The sequence below is a fragment of the Syngnathus scovelli genome, chromosome 2, assembly GCF_024217435.2.
Source record: "Syngnathus scovelli strain Florida chromosome 2, RoL_Ssco_1.2, whole genome shotgun sequence".
Classification (NCBI taxonomy): Eukaryota; Metazoa; Chordata; class Actinopteri; order Syngnathiformes; family Syngnathidae; genus Syngnathus; species Syngnathus scovelli.
Genome location: NC_090848.1, coordinates 18,223,214 through 18,239,128, shown reverse-complemented (window position 1 = coordinate 18,239,128; position 15,915 = coordinate 18,223,214). Strand labels below are relative to the sequence as shown.

Here is a 15,915-nt window from a genome sequence, read left to right as displayed (position 1 = left end):
AGAACATTGTGATTGAGTGTAGCCATGTAACGCAACCACTAATTAGTAGTGGGGGTGTCATTTGAAAGCGTGTGCCGGCAGAGTGCTGACATTTTAAAAAGAAGCAACAATAAAAGCTCTGAAAACAGTTAGGCCCCTTCACTTGTTGTCTTATTGCGACTGATGCAGTAATGGCCTCTGCTTCCCAGTGAGCTTTGTTGTTGTTGTCCTATTTTGTACCTGAGTAGAGCCAGAACTGTGAGGTGGAAAATCTGTTATATTTTAATTATCCTTGGTCAAAAGTCCTTTGATGATAACTGGAAATAGATAATACTAATGCCTTTTAAAGTTTTTCTTACAGGTTTAATGTGTGCGTGATGTTGGAGTATCAATATTAATTTATTGCGCGAAGATTCATGTACCAAAAACCAACATTTTGTGTGTATTGGAGAATATTAAAATCATCTTTTGAACATCCCCACCTAGGCTCATTTTATGCCTCTTATTTTAATTGTTATTTTGAATCTTGTCGAGGTGCGACAAAACCAGCCAGTCGGAGGCTGTAGAGACAGAAGGCGTGACCGAGGGGTGTTGTCAGTCGTTTGATCGCATGCACCGCTGCTCACAGAGCTTTTCGGGGACACCAGGCAGACTCTCGTCAAGGAAGCCATCATAGTTTCTCAGACGAATTATTTAACTCCAATTGGCAATAAATGTTAAAAAGACAGACTTGCACGGCTCTCTCCTTCAAATGAAGTGCAAACATGTATTATGGTGCTTCTCCTATATGTGGATGGTGAGACACTGGCGGAGCTGGGGCGGGGGCATGGGGGCACGAGCTCTCCTGAAATATGCATCTTATGATGCTGCCATCATGATGCTTCACTGTAGATATGGTGCACTTTCAGTGATGAGCATTTGCAGCAAGCTTACCTTTTGGAATTTTTGCCAAATAGTTCCACCTTGCTTTCATTGGACCGTATCAAATGTGTTTGGGAGATTTTGTTATGGTCGAGTTGAACAGCAATTCTGCAATTGTATCGCAACTGATTAGAAAATGTTACAAGCTAGGCTACAGATGGCTGTAGGTATGTCACAGGGGTGTAAACCATCCCATTGAATGACAATGATTGGATTAGACTGCGGTGCAATAGGCCTTCTGCATTAGAACTCCTTGAAAGTTTGACGAAAATGAGTTGTGAATTGTTTTGAGTGTTGTCGAGAAAGTCCAATAGATGTGGTGGACTGCGGCCAAATCCCCGCTTTTCAGGGATTGCAATTTAGAAACAGCATCAGCCATATAAAAGCGACCAGTTGACTTGCCATCTGGTATGAAAGCTCATTAGCCCAAAACGACCTAGAGGAGTCATGCTTTAAACTGCTAAGTGTGCCGATAAATGACCAGCAGTGAACTCGTATCGAGTGATGTGTTTTTGTGTCTTCTTTTCACAATGTTCTTTCACAAGGTATGACACTCCCTTCAGTAAATGTAGCGAGCCCATGAAATTCTCTGTGTGAAAACGCCTTATGATTGATGGACAAAGCAGCCGCTATGGCAGCACAGAGAGGCTTTCCGGGTACCTCTGTGCTTAATTCCTTTTCCCAACTGGCATGCCACACACACACACACACACACACACACAGAAAGGGAGAGTTATATGCTTCAATTATACATGGGAATGGTGGGGGCCAAGTCTGCGAGGGCTGCCGGAGAACTGATCAATATTTCAGCTCCAAAGGGACAAAACATCTAGCGGAGCAGCTGCTGCTTAACAGCTTTACACTTTGGAGTGGCACACCCTCCCTGCACCACACAGCTATAGACTTGGGAACTTAAGGGAATTAATTGGCCACATGACCTGACGTCATATATTTAAGTTAGGTGAGACATGTGTGGAAGGTGTTTTGCTGTTTGGCTCGTTTGTCTGTTAGAAGAAAATGATGCTGCTATCATTCTGGAAAAGTGTTTGTTTTTCTTGTGAGTACATTGATGTTGAAAGTTACATGGTGCACAATGACAGCCGCAGGCAGAGGAATGAGGACAAGACTATTTTGAATGTGCAAAATGTTTGGAAAATGCACTACTGATTTTGTACTTGTTTTTTTAAAGTGCTCTACAAATAAAGCTCGGTTGAGTTGTTGTGGATACTTGTATGTGTTTTGGACACATTGTCCATAAGCTCAGTTCTGGTGTCACAGTGAATGAAGCCTGTTTGCCCAAAATGACTTTGTTTTCTATATTTTATTTTCTTTTTTTCCCATATATGACTGAATGGCTTTGAATTATTGGCAAATTGGTTTTCTCTTTTTTTTTAATTCTCTTTGGCGTTTCTTCCATGCATTTCTTCCATATTGCTGGAAAAGACGACTCAGAATCAAATACAGTATGACGTATTTTTTCTCTTATGACAAATGTTGACATCTAAGGTGCTTGTTCTCATTTGTGTATTAAACATACAATATTATAATTGGGTCACGACAGATATTGAGTTTTAATTTTCATAATCACCACTTCTGCAATACACAGCAATGGTAAAAAAACGGAATGCCTATAATTGCTCCATTTATAAAAAGTATGATTACAACCGTTTGTTTAATAAAATTATAATTTATGTGATTTTGCAAAGTATTTGGCCATGGTGTGGAACTGTACACTATTTGGTCTATCTCATTTTGTTCGATGAGTCAGTCCAAAATACTAAGCAGCTAGGTCGACAAATTTTGGTCAAATTTAGACCAGGATCATTTCACTTCAGATTTACACTGTGCTTAACTGCTCTTGCCTGTCACTTAAATATTCCAGATTGTTGGGTTGCGCTTGCACGTGCACGTACGTGCACATGCCCCCCACTCCCCCACCCACCACACAGTGCCTGCGGACTGACTATGGGGCATTTCAAATTGACTAAATGTCAGGCGAAGCAAAACATGGGTGAAAAACCAAGACTTTACCAAGTGGGAACTGCAATCTGTGGTTGGCTAAACGTGAGATGTTTCATTATGTAGGATATGTGGCATGTGCAGCACTAGGCGGAGGAAGTAGTAAATACATACATACATAATGGGAGCCAGGGATGGCAACTTTAAGTTTGTACTTATGACCAGTGGAAGGTAGCCTCAAGGAAATATTCAACTCTCTATTGCTTTCTTGTTTACTCCTTTCTACTTGAAACTGGATGGTGTGATTGAGGGTGTAGGGACTCTCAGGACTTCTGTGAGTCAAGAGTTCAGCTTCCAGACTCATTTATTTCTCCATGTCAGTTCTCGAGCTATCATCCATCTTTGTTTGTGTCTCTGTCCATGGAGGCCAAAGTATTTACCTCACAAAATGTAATTTATTAAATATTGTCCATACTATTACCGGCATTTCATTGCCTTACTGTATTTTCAAATCATTTTGACAAAACTTGACACATAGCTTTGGGGTACTGGCATACTCGTCTAAAGAATTGCACAAGATCAGCTGAAATACATGGTTGCTGTCAATTGTAAAGGATTTACAGGCCCGGCGTTAATCAGTTAATTACCCATGCAATCACTCACTGAACTATTTCTGTCGTAATTTGCCCCCAAAGCATTTTGCAAATGCTAAAACCTCCAGTTTCAACTCAATACCAAAGTACGATTACCTTGCATGTGTTGTGGGGTCTCTAATACAATGACAAGCATGTCAAACCTTAAAATGTCTCGGGAATTTTCCAGTCGTTTGCCCTGACACCTCAAATCAGGAATCATGATTTATAAAATCATCAGTCAACATCAAACACTGATCTGCAATTTGTCATAACCATCAGTGTTTTTTTCTCATGCCACAAATGTTAAACATAAAATGTGCTTCAATAGCCAATTTATTTAAGCATGTAAAGATCTCTTTCCTTGCTGGGTATAAATTGCATCATTGTCACGCTCTCTCCTTGGAGGGATTTCATATACGTGATACATGATATTGGGCTGTGAATTCAGTAATTACTGAAGTCATTTTATCTTTGGCTGATAAGTCAGTTAGCTTCATCTTGTCCTTCATCTGTTGTTGTCTGTAGATCTTTTTGCTCTTCCTTTATCCATCTTGGGAGATGGGCAAATAATCATTATTTTTATACAAATAAAGTAATCATTATTGTAAGATAGCACACATTTAGGTTTGTACGCTCGCCATATTCATTCGACCTATTAAATAGACGTCACAAGTTCCAGAATTTCATTTGGTGTTAAGCCATTATTATTATTTCCAAATGTAGAGCTTGAAAGGTTTGTCAAGAAATAAAAGTTTCTGGTATAATGTTTAACAAAACCATGCCATATATACAGTAAAATGTTCAGAATTATGATCAAGTATATAAAATTATTTTTGCAATGGGGACACACAAAGTCAACCAAAGTCTTACAAGTACAACCAGAACTTAACCACTACAATTAATCTTTATTAAGAGCAGTTATTTTGAATGATATCTGAATATTTGTGATAAAGTACTAATAATTGTGCCCATTTGAGTGTTAGTATTTGAATTTTTGTACCACTTTTTGGGTCTCCCATCTAGAAAATTTGTCTTTCCTGGAATCTGATGTTGCACTTACATATATTCTACTTGGGTCACTTTTTACATTCACTTCACTGGTTTCTTTTATATCAAACAAATTGTTTTAGGTTCATTACCCGACATGTTTCGGCGGTTTCTTCCGCCTTCATCAGGAAGTGATTAAAAAAAAGGAAAAACAAGATGAATTTAGTACACTTTTTACATTCTCGGTGTATGTCTGCTGATGTATGTCCAGGCTGACTTGTACCCCCCTGTAGCTCCTGTAATTTCCCCTTTCCCTCATTCACACAACCATCTCCTCCCTTCAAATTAACTGACAGCCGTAGAATTTCCTTATCATCTGTGCAACTATCTAATCTTTCCAAATCCAGTGGCAGCCAAAGAATTTCACTCTGAGAGGATGTAACCTGCTGATTTTGTGCCAATGAAACAACTCTTTCACTCACTGTTTGTTGGCAATGCATTACAAACCTTGTATGAACGCTTCACGACTGAGAATCCTCTGGCGTGAACATCCTTGCGCATCTTCATAGAACTTTGTCTTGTAATAGCAAAATCTCAGGGCATAGTCATGTGGAAGTCAACAATAAAGTGAGAGTTTGTAATTCCTCTCATAATGTATCAAAGCTGATTTGTGTTTTTATGTAGGCCACCCTTCCAATGCTGCAAAAACGTCTGATGACGTTAATCTCAGACATACACATTGTATGTATAACCGGAGAATTTCTATGAAATGGTGTAAATGGGCCATCACAGGGACCTGGGTAGTTGTTATAACGGCAGGCAGTTTGTCCTTGAGTGGAAGATTGAGTGTGTGAACAAGGCAACTTTGAATTTAAAGCTATCAGTGCTGCTTCCTGCCCAAGGGCAGCCAACCTTGCCCACACCAACTTGTTTTTGGGAGACTTTTGAATAATATTTTTTTTCGGAACAATTGTAAAGCCTCAGGGACTCAATTATTACTGTGACTGATTTATTTCCCCCAGCTCGTCTGTTATCATATTCATAACCAGCCGGTCAGTTAAACAGAAATTGAGCACGTGCTTCATGGGACTCCTTTCACCCACTCCCATTTCTGTTTTCTTTCCCTTTTGCCAGAGATTGCAAGAGAATCAATTTGGACATGTATCAAAGCAGTGAGAAAAAGATGAAAAAGAAATTGGACCTTTTTACTGGGAAATCTGTTAGGAACAATGTTCACATCTGGATTACCCCGAGTCCCTGGACTCTGATCTGTAACTACAATGCAATGTTCCACACTGTGAAGTACCAGATGACATTGGAATTAATGTATTTGTAAAGGTTCAAGAAAGGTTCAGTCAAAGGTGCGTCTTTTGTTTGGAAAGGAAATTGCATGGAAGCCTTTCAATACTGACTGATAGACAGTATGAATTGTCTGAAGGCTGAACTCTCTCCCGTTTGTTTCTTGAACTTGACAGAAACATGCTGCATGTTTAAAGGGGAAGTCAATCCCCCAATTTTTTGTACAATATGTGGTATGTGCCCTCCCTAGTTTAAACACCGTATTGCGTTTGTGGAATATGAGTTAAGGAGCAAAACTCACCGTTTGGTATCCACCTCTGCAGGCACTTGATGTCGACTGAAAATGACGGTGGTCAGAATCACAGTTGCCAGGTCACAACCAATCATACCTCAACTTCAGAAAGCAAGTGAGCCACTATTGATTGAGACATGAGACCTGGCAACTGTAGTGTCATTTTGAAAAGACAGCAATTGGCAAAATGGCCTCCCCTGAGATGGATAATAACAGGTGAATTTTGCCTGTTTAATTCACATTCCACAAACAAACAAAAAACAGTACATTGTTTTGACTAGTTGGGCTGCACAGAACATATTATTAAAAATATATTCTGGGGTTGCGTTCTCCATTAATCATCCAATAATTAATCAATAAATAAAAGGAAACAATGAAAATGAATGCACAACAACACTAATGATTCAGTCAGTATTGAGACAACAATCTCTGTCTTTATATTTGAAATCTCCCAAACGCATGTGTTTGATCTGATGACATCAGTAGGACTTTTTGGCCAAAGAATGTGAACACAAACGGGTTACTTTTCAGCACCAAAAGAGCACCACACCTCCAATGAATGCCATTTTGACATCAAGCTTTTCTTCACATGAAAGTGGGAGCTCAGTCATTGTCGATAGAATTGTGAATATTTTCAAATGCCAGTCAGCACAAAACCTTCTGGCTACTGCTAGAAATGCCAGGGTATTTTTTTTTCTCCCATTGAGTTGTATAGGTTGTACAGTGGGTCGCATTTGTATTTTTGCCATTTGTTCCTACAAATAAAACAGATTATGTATAGTTATAAATCAGTACATTAATCCAATGTACCAATGATTTAAAGTGGCTGAAGTAGGAAACCCTATAGAAAATAGATGCATGGTTTGGTTTCTTAATTAAAATGTAAAGTACAGTTCTATGGGGACTGAAAGTCAGTGAAAGGTCCACTAGGTTTAATTGTACCATGAAAATGAAGCAATCATATTTATAGTTTTAAAGAATAATACATCAGCTGAGGGGGGTTGGTGGGTGGTATATCAGATGAATAATGTTTTAAACTCATATTCAAGCCTTTCTGTGTGTGAATAAGTGAGATTCTGTGCCTTATTTTCAATTTGAATGGCAAAACAGATTTTGGAAACAATTACCACCACAACTACCTACTACGGCGGACTACAAAAAGTCTCCCAAAAGACTTGAGTGTCTTCCTCCGAACGCTGGTAAAAATAGCAAGGTTAAACCTTTCCAAGTCTATTCAGCAGAGAGGCACACACTCATGAATGTGAGACGTGTGATGTCAAATTCTCCACAGTCGGGTTATCCTGCCAATCTGATGTCTGTCTGACTACTCTTTTACAGGAACTGCAGGATGGAGAGTGAGAGAGAAAATCAAAAGCAGCACACCACATCAATGAAACATTTTCCAAGAAAGCATTTTTCATATTGTGTTCAAGTTTGTTCTACCTACAATCAGTTTTCACGATATTCCTTCCTTCTTGTGTTTCCTACTTTGTTACACGGATTATTTAACCTGAAGTTCAGTGATGATGATGTTGATTTAATACACAGATATAAAAAGGGTTTACAACAAGCAGTGTATACTTGCAAATTCTCTTGAACTGTATGGGAATTAAGGACATAAGGACATGTACATATATGGAAGAGGATTTAGGTTAGTGAAGAAAATAAATAGAGGGACATAGGGTTCTGATTTTATTCATAGAATTGTCACTTTGAAGCCACAATACTGACTTTATTCTCAAAATTCAGACTTTACAGTGAGAATACTCTCTTTATTTTCAGAAGTCTCACTAACCATCTCACTCAACCAATCCCCCCTTCTGTGACATCGTGTTCATGGTGTCATTGTTTCAGTTTGTTGTTTGTTGGCAGTTAGTTCACGCCCCTAATGTTTTTCCTCTAATGTCTTTCGGTATACAATGCTGACGCCTTGAACAAGTCCCATTTTGTATTCTGAGCAAGTCCCTTTTTATGATCTATAACAACATTCTCCTTTCCTCCAGATATTGTACTTCCACACGTCTCTGAGGTTGCCCAGCAACGTGTTGGTTTTGGAGCTGGTGGCATTGTCAACAAGGTCAGATGGCTCAGAACAAGCCCTCGGGCAAGGCTTCACTGTTTTGGATCTTTTCCCCAACAAGACAGAGCCTCAAGGGGACAGAAGGTGAGGAGCCTATCTTAGTCATCCTTAGCAGCCAGAAATGAATGTTTTTGTCGAAAAGTTATTTCGGACGTTAATGTTATGTCAGGGTGGCTCCTTGGATTCCATCTATAAAAATCTGTCTTGTTTGTACTTTTGCTATACAATGTCATACGTTTACAAGGCCAAATATACTGATCTTTTATGTTTGTTTTTGCTTTCAACCCATAGATTGAATCTACTTCATGGGTCACCAAGAGTTCTTTTACACCCACTGCTGAAGGATATCGTTGACTGTAAGAATCTTTATATGGTTTCTGCAGATCCTTAAAAAGTCTTAAAATCTATTAGTCCAAAAAAAAAGGCACACATTGTCTTAAATAATTATTTCAAAGTCTTAATGTTGACATGATAAGAAGAATTTAATGAATAAATAATCTCAAATCATAAAATAAATCGACATTCTTAAAGAAATAATTCCCTGAAAGATTTCTTTGTCACATTGTACAATCATGAGAGTGGAAGCCAAAAAACAGTGATTTGTTATGAAGTTGGTCTTACATTTAATTTCAAATGGAATGAAAACATATTAAAAAGTTTTGAATCTGAGTTGCTTTAAGATGAATGAACCAAGATTTATGCCTAATTTTTTTTAACAATAAATCTCAAGCTTTGCATGCTCTTAAAATGGGCTTCCCCCCCCCCCCAAACTAAAATAATGTAGAGATTTTGAGATGCCAACCATGACACCCTGGCTAGCCTGTATAAATTCACTGTTTGTGTAGGTTTGCAAACAATGGAAAGAAGAATCCCCATCTGAATGTTTTGAACTCCTGTGATTCTGTTAAATTCATTTCATTGAATAAAAGAAAAAGCAGACATATGTAAACACAAAATGTCAATGATGAGCAGAGAAAAGTAAATATTCTGCCAATTTCTACAGGAAATATTTACATTTCACATTTAAATATCAATTGTAGCATCTATTTAAATACATTTTATGAACGTTTGCAGGTGTGCATGAATGTTGACTTTAGTTGGTATCATTTTCTTATTTCGACTGCAAATGAGTTGCGTGAATCAACAGCGCCTCTACTGCTTGCAATGAACTCAAATTGGCGTGAACAGTGACCAATCGATAATACCTCAACCATCAATGAAAAGGTTTTCATGCTGTTTGCCAACAAAATACTGCTTAAAATGTTAAGCTAATTGTGTTTGTAGGAAGCACACCCATTAGAAAGGTTATGTCATCATTTTAATTAAATGAAAAAACAAATCCTTTCAAGGTTTCCCCTTAATCTCATGGTTGTTTAAAGGCAGTTTGTTAAAAAGTCAGACTATAAATTACAAAAGACTGTAGCGCTTTACAGTATGAATAACAATGTGTTCAGTGAGCGCACAGGGTTCTTGTCTTGGCTATCATGTCCCATGAATATTAGAAAGGCCTCTTTCGAACGGACTCTTACATGGGTTGAATTATTAACTACACAGCTCGTTGTTTAGTCAAACGTTGCTCTTCTGTTTCAAGCAGCACACTGCTTGCTGCCACTCATGGTGTTTTAGCCCTTTTATGGCCACAGCCCTTTTTTCACCCTGACTTCTATGTCCATCAGTGTGACAGGGAGACACAGTGTCTTGATGTGAAACCTTTTGAAAGGGGAATTTATGGGAGAGAGCCAAGAACTGTAAAAATAAAAGTCAATTGTGCTGCTGGATGAGAGACACATGTTTTCTTTCACTGGTCATTGATGTCCTGTGTTAAAGATTTATGATGAGAATATACGCCCTAAATTCCCCTTTATTCACTTCGCCTGACATTCCTTTGCTTCTACAAACTTTTTGGGCACGTTGATCATGTCATGTGTGCTGCTGGTAACACAAAACAATGTTTAAGAAGCTGCATTTAATTTCCTTTTATATATCATCGGAACATCATATGTAACAAGTTGGCAGAAATTATATCTTATTCTGTGTTATTAATTCCCTTGTCCTGTAGATAATGCTCTTTGTACCCACCTTTGTTTTGTGATGTCAGTCAGGCAAGCCAGCAAACTTGAGCCCTGCCAAGTCCGGCAGTCGTGCTCACTTGTATGTTTGTGTTGTGTCCACAGAGATTTGCCTTCTGCGTGGAAGCTTCTGGCAGGTGCAGATAGAACACTGACTTGTGAATATTTTGTTGTAGTGAGCTGAAATTTAAACTAGTCCCCTGTATTTCAGATTTTTTTTAATGGAAAAAATCGACGGGCACAAGGCCAATAGACATTCATGGTACAATCTCAGTAGCGTGAGCGACGATGCATTTTAATGTTGGACTGACTTGACCACTTTTCTTGTTTATTTGAGCTGCGTAAAAACTGGGATTTTAAATTCATTCATACAGATCATCACATTTTAAGGCTGATTTGGACTGAATTGAGCTTTATTGGCCAAATATTTCGCAACAAGACTATGGCAAAGCATAACCAGAGGCCACTTATTTATCTTTTTTATTTTAATCAAACACACAAAGCGAAAAACATTTCACATCTTTGTCAAAGTAAAAATTTTAACTGAAAGTAAACCTCCTGGGGTTATTGTAGGAAACCTGCTCTTTTGGTCTTGCTGTCATGTTAAAGGCCATCAATGTTAAAGTTAATTGTTTTAATTTTAGAATTCTGCCTTTGTCTTTTTGTGAAAGTAACTCAAAAGTAACATGGAAGTACACATTACAATTGAGAGACAGAATCTAACGGAACTAATTTCTTTAAAATGGCAATAACCTGTAATATATACAGTGCACCCATTTAAATTCTAGCAGTAGCCTGCCTATAACTGAAAATAATAATGCAAGTGTAGACGCAGGCTCATGGTACTGGTAGCTAAGCACCAGCCCCCACTCGACCATTCTAGATGTTTTTATTTCCATCCATCCATGAAGCTTAAATTCTTTTTGTAATCATCTCTATTAATTTCTTCTTTCCACTCAACCTCTCCCAAAAACCACTGCTACTGTTTGTCTGATGCTGAGCCATTTTTTATTTACTTATTTTTTTGCATCTGTACCTCAGATCCATTTCGTTTTCACATCTTGTGCCAACCTGCTCCTCAGATGACTCTGAGGCATCACACACTGTGCGCTGCAGCTGTAAGGAGTCTTTTTTTAGGGCTGGTTTTCTAATCTATGCACACAGCATCAGACAGGTACTCGAGGATGATGCATAATGAATAAAAAGAAATAAATGATGAAAAAGTTGTTGGCAACTGGACAGGTGTGCCAAGCAAGTTCTGTTTGATACATACTGCTCTCCTTTTTCTTCCTTTCTGTTACTTCTGCATTTCACGATAGGGAGTGTGTTAGAACTGAAAGCATCTTTCACCACTGGACTGTCTGTTTTTTGGGTTTAGACATTTCTGTAAGAAGTGTCATGTTGGGGGAAGAGAAAGAGTTGTCGGAGAGGAGAGCACAAAGATGTTTCGTAATCCACCACCTATTTCATTAGTAGGTCTGTAAAAAATATTTTAAAATTCGCCTTCAAATAAACTTTTATTGCACGTACAAACAACAGCAACTACTGTGGATCAGTGGCAAACAATATCCAATTGTTCAATGTATAACAGATGAGAAATGTTACAATTTCTCTCACAGTGGTACAGTTGAAAATAGTTGATCATATTCTTTGAGTCAATGTGGCCACATTTTCCACATGTTTATCATTAAATAAGAATACTTGTAAAATTTTGAAATAGAATACGAAAATAAAACAAAAGGGATTTAAGTAAATTTATTCAGAGGTAAAAAAAAAAAATAATTGGCTTGCCATTAGTCCAAGGGTGTACCCTGAGAGGGGATAGACTTCAGTTGACCTGCAACCCCAATGAAGACCAACTGGAATGAAACTTGCTAAATATGTTTAAGAGTTGATGGTTCTTTAATTAACTGAGTTCTCCACATGGTATTGCAACCGCACTCTCGTTGGTCCCACTTGCAGTGGAATGCTTAACAAATTTAGATCAATCTCATTTTCTGTTCATTTTCATTGAACAGGTGCCCGTGTGGTTTTATACAACATGTCATTAATTGCAGACTAATTGCTGGCTTAAATGCCTCTTAAATACATGGACTGATGTGTGTAAATTTGGTTATTTTTATGACAAAAATACTAGATATTAATGGACAATGTATGGAACATCTATTGGCATAAAATTGTTGTGCATACGGGTACGTGTGTCATCTGCATATGGCTACGGCACTCTGTTCCAGGACATTTTGACGAAGGAGGAATGAAGAACTTGATGGTTTTATGGTTTGAGGTTGGTGTCTCAGCCTCTAGTCAGGAATGCAACTTGTACCGATTTGTCATCGATGCTGCTGAAAGTGCAATCATTAACCTTGTCAGAGTAAAACATTGTGACGCTGTCGTGGCTTGAAGGAAGCCACCAAACTCCCATTTGCTCACCTTGCAGATGTTAGTTGATGGCTGGGATTGTTGCGAGTAACATGTGGTTGGATGAACTGCTTGAAAGATGACAACATTGTACTCATCGCTCACACCACAGGCTTATATGTGCCGCTGACGCCTTTCTGGAGAAGCATATTTTCCAATTTGAATGCTGTCATTTTGGTAAAGACCTGGAAAATGATGCTGGCGATGTAAGGGAATATTGCAGTGAGGTTGCTGACAGCCAAATGAAATGTTGAAAAATGAAAGTGACTGTGTTTTGGGTGTCATGTTGTCAGGCGACTGAAAATAGTACAATGTGATGCACCATGAAGATGGATCATTCTTCCCTAAGTGTGTAGAAGATGATTGTTTTGCTTCCCTTGTGTGTCAGATTACAGTAAATAATCAAACAATAAACAGCACTAAATGTGTATGCTCGGCTTTAGAGGGGTATGCCTGTGAAGACATTCAAACTCAGTAGAGGTAAACACATTATATCCAGACAGCTGTATAAATGCCATCATACAAACATTAGCCAAAATTGGCCTCAATTTTCCAATACTTTTGAATACTGCAAAAAAAAAATGAACTATAAAGACAGATAAAACATAAAGAAATAAATAATTAAAATGCAAAGCCATTTTCCCCAAAAATTTTAGAGCAGCGGCTTAGAAGCCAAGAAAGAAATACATTGTATGAGGTACAAGGATGCCAACAGAATTTTATTTTCCCTTTGAGTCATCGTGGCACCAATGGAACTGTCCACCACAGAGAACCATAATAACACCATACAGTCGATTTATTATCCTCCATGAACCAGGAAGTAGTCTGATAACTAAAAAACAGATGGGCAAACTCAACTTTAGATGTTTACTTTATTTAGTAATTGTTTTGTATTCATCATAACATTTTCCCTGTGTCTTTAGAAATTATATAGTACATACACTAGTTGAAGTGTATCCATTTTTTTTGTGTTGGCAGACAGTGATCATCTGAAAGCTATTAATGAGACACATTTGGAATGTGTGCTAAAAGGACACCCTGCGCTGGCTTCTATGATGCACCTCCTTCCAGAGAATGTCCTCGTGTCAAGCAGTGAGAACATTCCTGGACTTGCACCTTCTCCAAGAGGTAAATTATCCTCCTTATAGGCTATGATGTTTGGCCCATTTCACGTGGAGGTCCTCATTCTTACAGAGTTTATTTTTAATTGTCTGGTATGCAATCAAAAGAACCACAGAATTAAATCATTAGAAAATTATAAAACCCAGTCATGTGTCAAGGTAGTGACACGAAAACTTAGAAACTGCCCTTGAACTAATAACATAATGGCAAACAACACAAAGTGTGCGAGGAAATGTTTTTGGAGTTGGGCACAGGAAAACTCAAATATTTGCCATAATTATAGAGCAACTCAGGCTATTTTTTGTAAAATGTATTGAGGAAAAAGAACAGAGTAATTTGAGTTTTTGCTGTTTAATAAACTCCAATTAAATCACATGAGTACAGTCTCAAAATAAACTTTAGGAGCTACTGTTGTGAACATTTTTGACAGTTTATACCTCTGTCCTCTTTGGGAACTTTTTTCAATCAGAACTTGAAATGTCAAAAGTGCTCTGGGAGTGAGTTACTCAGAGGGAATGCAATGAAGTATGGCAGTACTGAGCTGCAATCATTGGGAGTTTGTGGAAGGTCTGGTAACAGACTAATCCTCGTTATGTTCTGGCTCTGCGAGCAGGGGAGACCTAAGCTGCGTTTTAAGACCCCTCCGGCTTGATATTCACACTGCATTCAAAACGTGCACTCTCAAGACAAAAACGGCAATCAAATGCTCCTCAGTTATATTTCGTATTCCTGAAGAGATCAAAATCACAGGCTTGATGTCCAGTCTCCCTGCCTGTTTATTACTGAATTTGTGTTATATCAATCCAATTAGACACAAGGTCACTAAAGTTTAAGTAACTACCAATTCATTCTCTTACTGGTTGCAAATCTTGTGATTGTACCCTACCTTGTAAAAAAAACAAAAACAAAAAAAAAAGTTGCTAAGTTTGATGACACTCACTGGCCACAGAAAAACACTTTGTATATTAGACCTGATCTTTCTTTCAGTTCTCATCTAAAAAAAAAATATGATTGTCTTTTCTTTGATGGTTGTTCGTACTTTTGTCAATTCCCCGGTTGTCTCTGCATGATCACAATCTATATCGCAGTGTTAATTTACCGATGAATCCACTTGCTTTAGCAATATGTCATCTTGAGCCAAAGTGTTAAAGGTTATCAGACGTAAAAGCAGCTTTTCTCCTGACTTCAGAGAATACGAACAAGTAACGTGTCAACTTTTTAAAGGTTAAAACAGTGAGGAGAATTTTATTGAATTATCTCTGGGATCCATGCTAAGTAAAGCTGCAAGTTTTTCTGGGCAAATGTTCTGCTTAGTTTCTTAAATAGTGCTCACATTTAAGTTGTACTGGCATGACTGTAACATGGAATCATGTATTTTCTGATCTTATTCCCTGCTTTTGGAGAGCACAAATCGGGCTTTGCCAGAATAGGTTTTATAGGAATAAATGAGTCATAATTCACATAAAATATTCTTCCCTTTTGTAACTTCCAGTTTATTTTGTATCATTGTTTTTGAACTGCAATCCAACATAGCAGAGTTTGATTTCAGTGAAGAGGGCAAGTGCCCGGAGCGAAGCTGGAATGCTCTTGGAAGCAAAGAAGGAAATCCCAGAGATGCAAATGGCATAAACATACTTTGATGCTAAGTTTTTCGCTGTCAACAGGGGATGCACTCTTGAAACCTATGTTGCTCAAGATGCTACCCTTCACCTTGAGCAGATTGACAATCAGCCTCCAGCCATCCCTCGAGGCCTTCGAGAGTCAGCTGCTGCAGCTCATCAATGCCGACTGCCAGAACACGGTAAAGCCTTTACGCCATGACATGCTTGGCCTTTATTCACCTTTCACATGCCACTCTGGTTTTAACTGGAACAAATCACCTATTAAATGATAATTGTATTGTTTGCGCACTCAACAGGAGAGGTCATTGAGAGCCAAAATTTTGAGAGCTCCGTCAATGTAGCATTTTGCAAACAAATTTAATGAAGTCCTACATAAGCAGTATATATTCCAAAAAGCTGAATGAGATTTTCGATTTTAAATTGCGACCAAATGCACCAATACCAACGAAATTAACCCTGACCAATTTGTTGAAATGAGGGTACCAATTTACAAATGAGTCTATATATATATGAATTTAGTTAAAGAATTTCG

At 38.1% G+C, this 15,915-nt stretch overlaps 1 protein-coding gene across 3 annotated transcripts in view; it reads left to right on the top strand.

Annotated features, from left to right (window-relative positions):
• The window catches only part of nphp4 (nephronophthisis 4), a 107,558-nt gene that overhangs the window by 7,183 nt on the left and 84,460 nt on the right, over window positions 1-15,915 (top strand). For 2 of the 3 annotated variants that reach the window (XM_049754895.2, XM_049754894.2), the window contains exons 3-6: window positions 8,076-8,236; window positions 8,444-8,508; window positions 13,618-13,767; window positions 15,426-15,562. In XM_049754895.2, the coding sequence (XP_049610852.1) occupies window positions 8,076-8,236; window positions 8,444-8,508; window positions 13,618-13,767; window positions 15,426-15,562 (513 nt within the window). Of the gene's footprint in view, window positions 1-8,075; window positions 8,237-8,443; window positions 8,509-13,617; window positions 13,768-15,425; window positions 15,563-15,915 lie in introns of those variants that run through there. The other variant, XM_049754896.2, reaches the window with a different exon arrangement.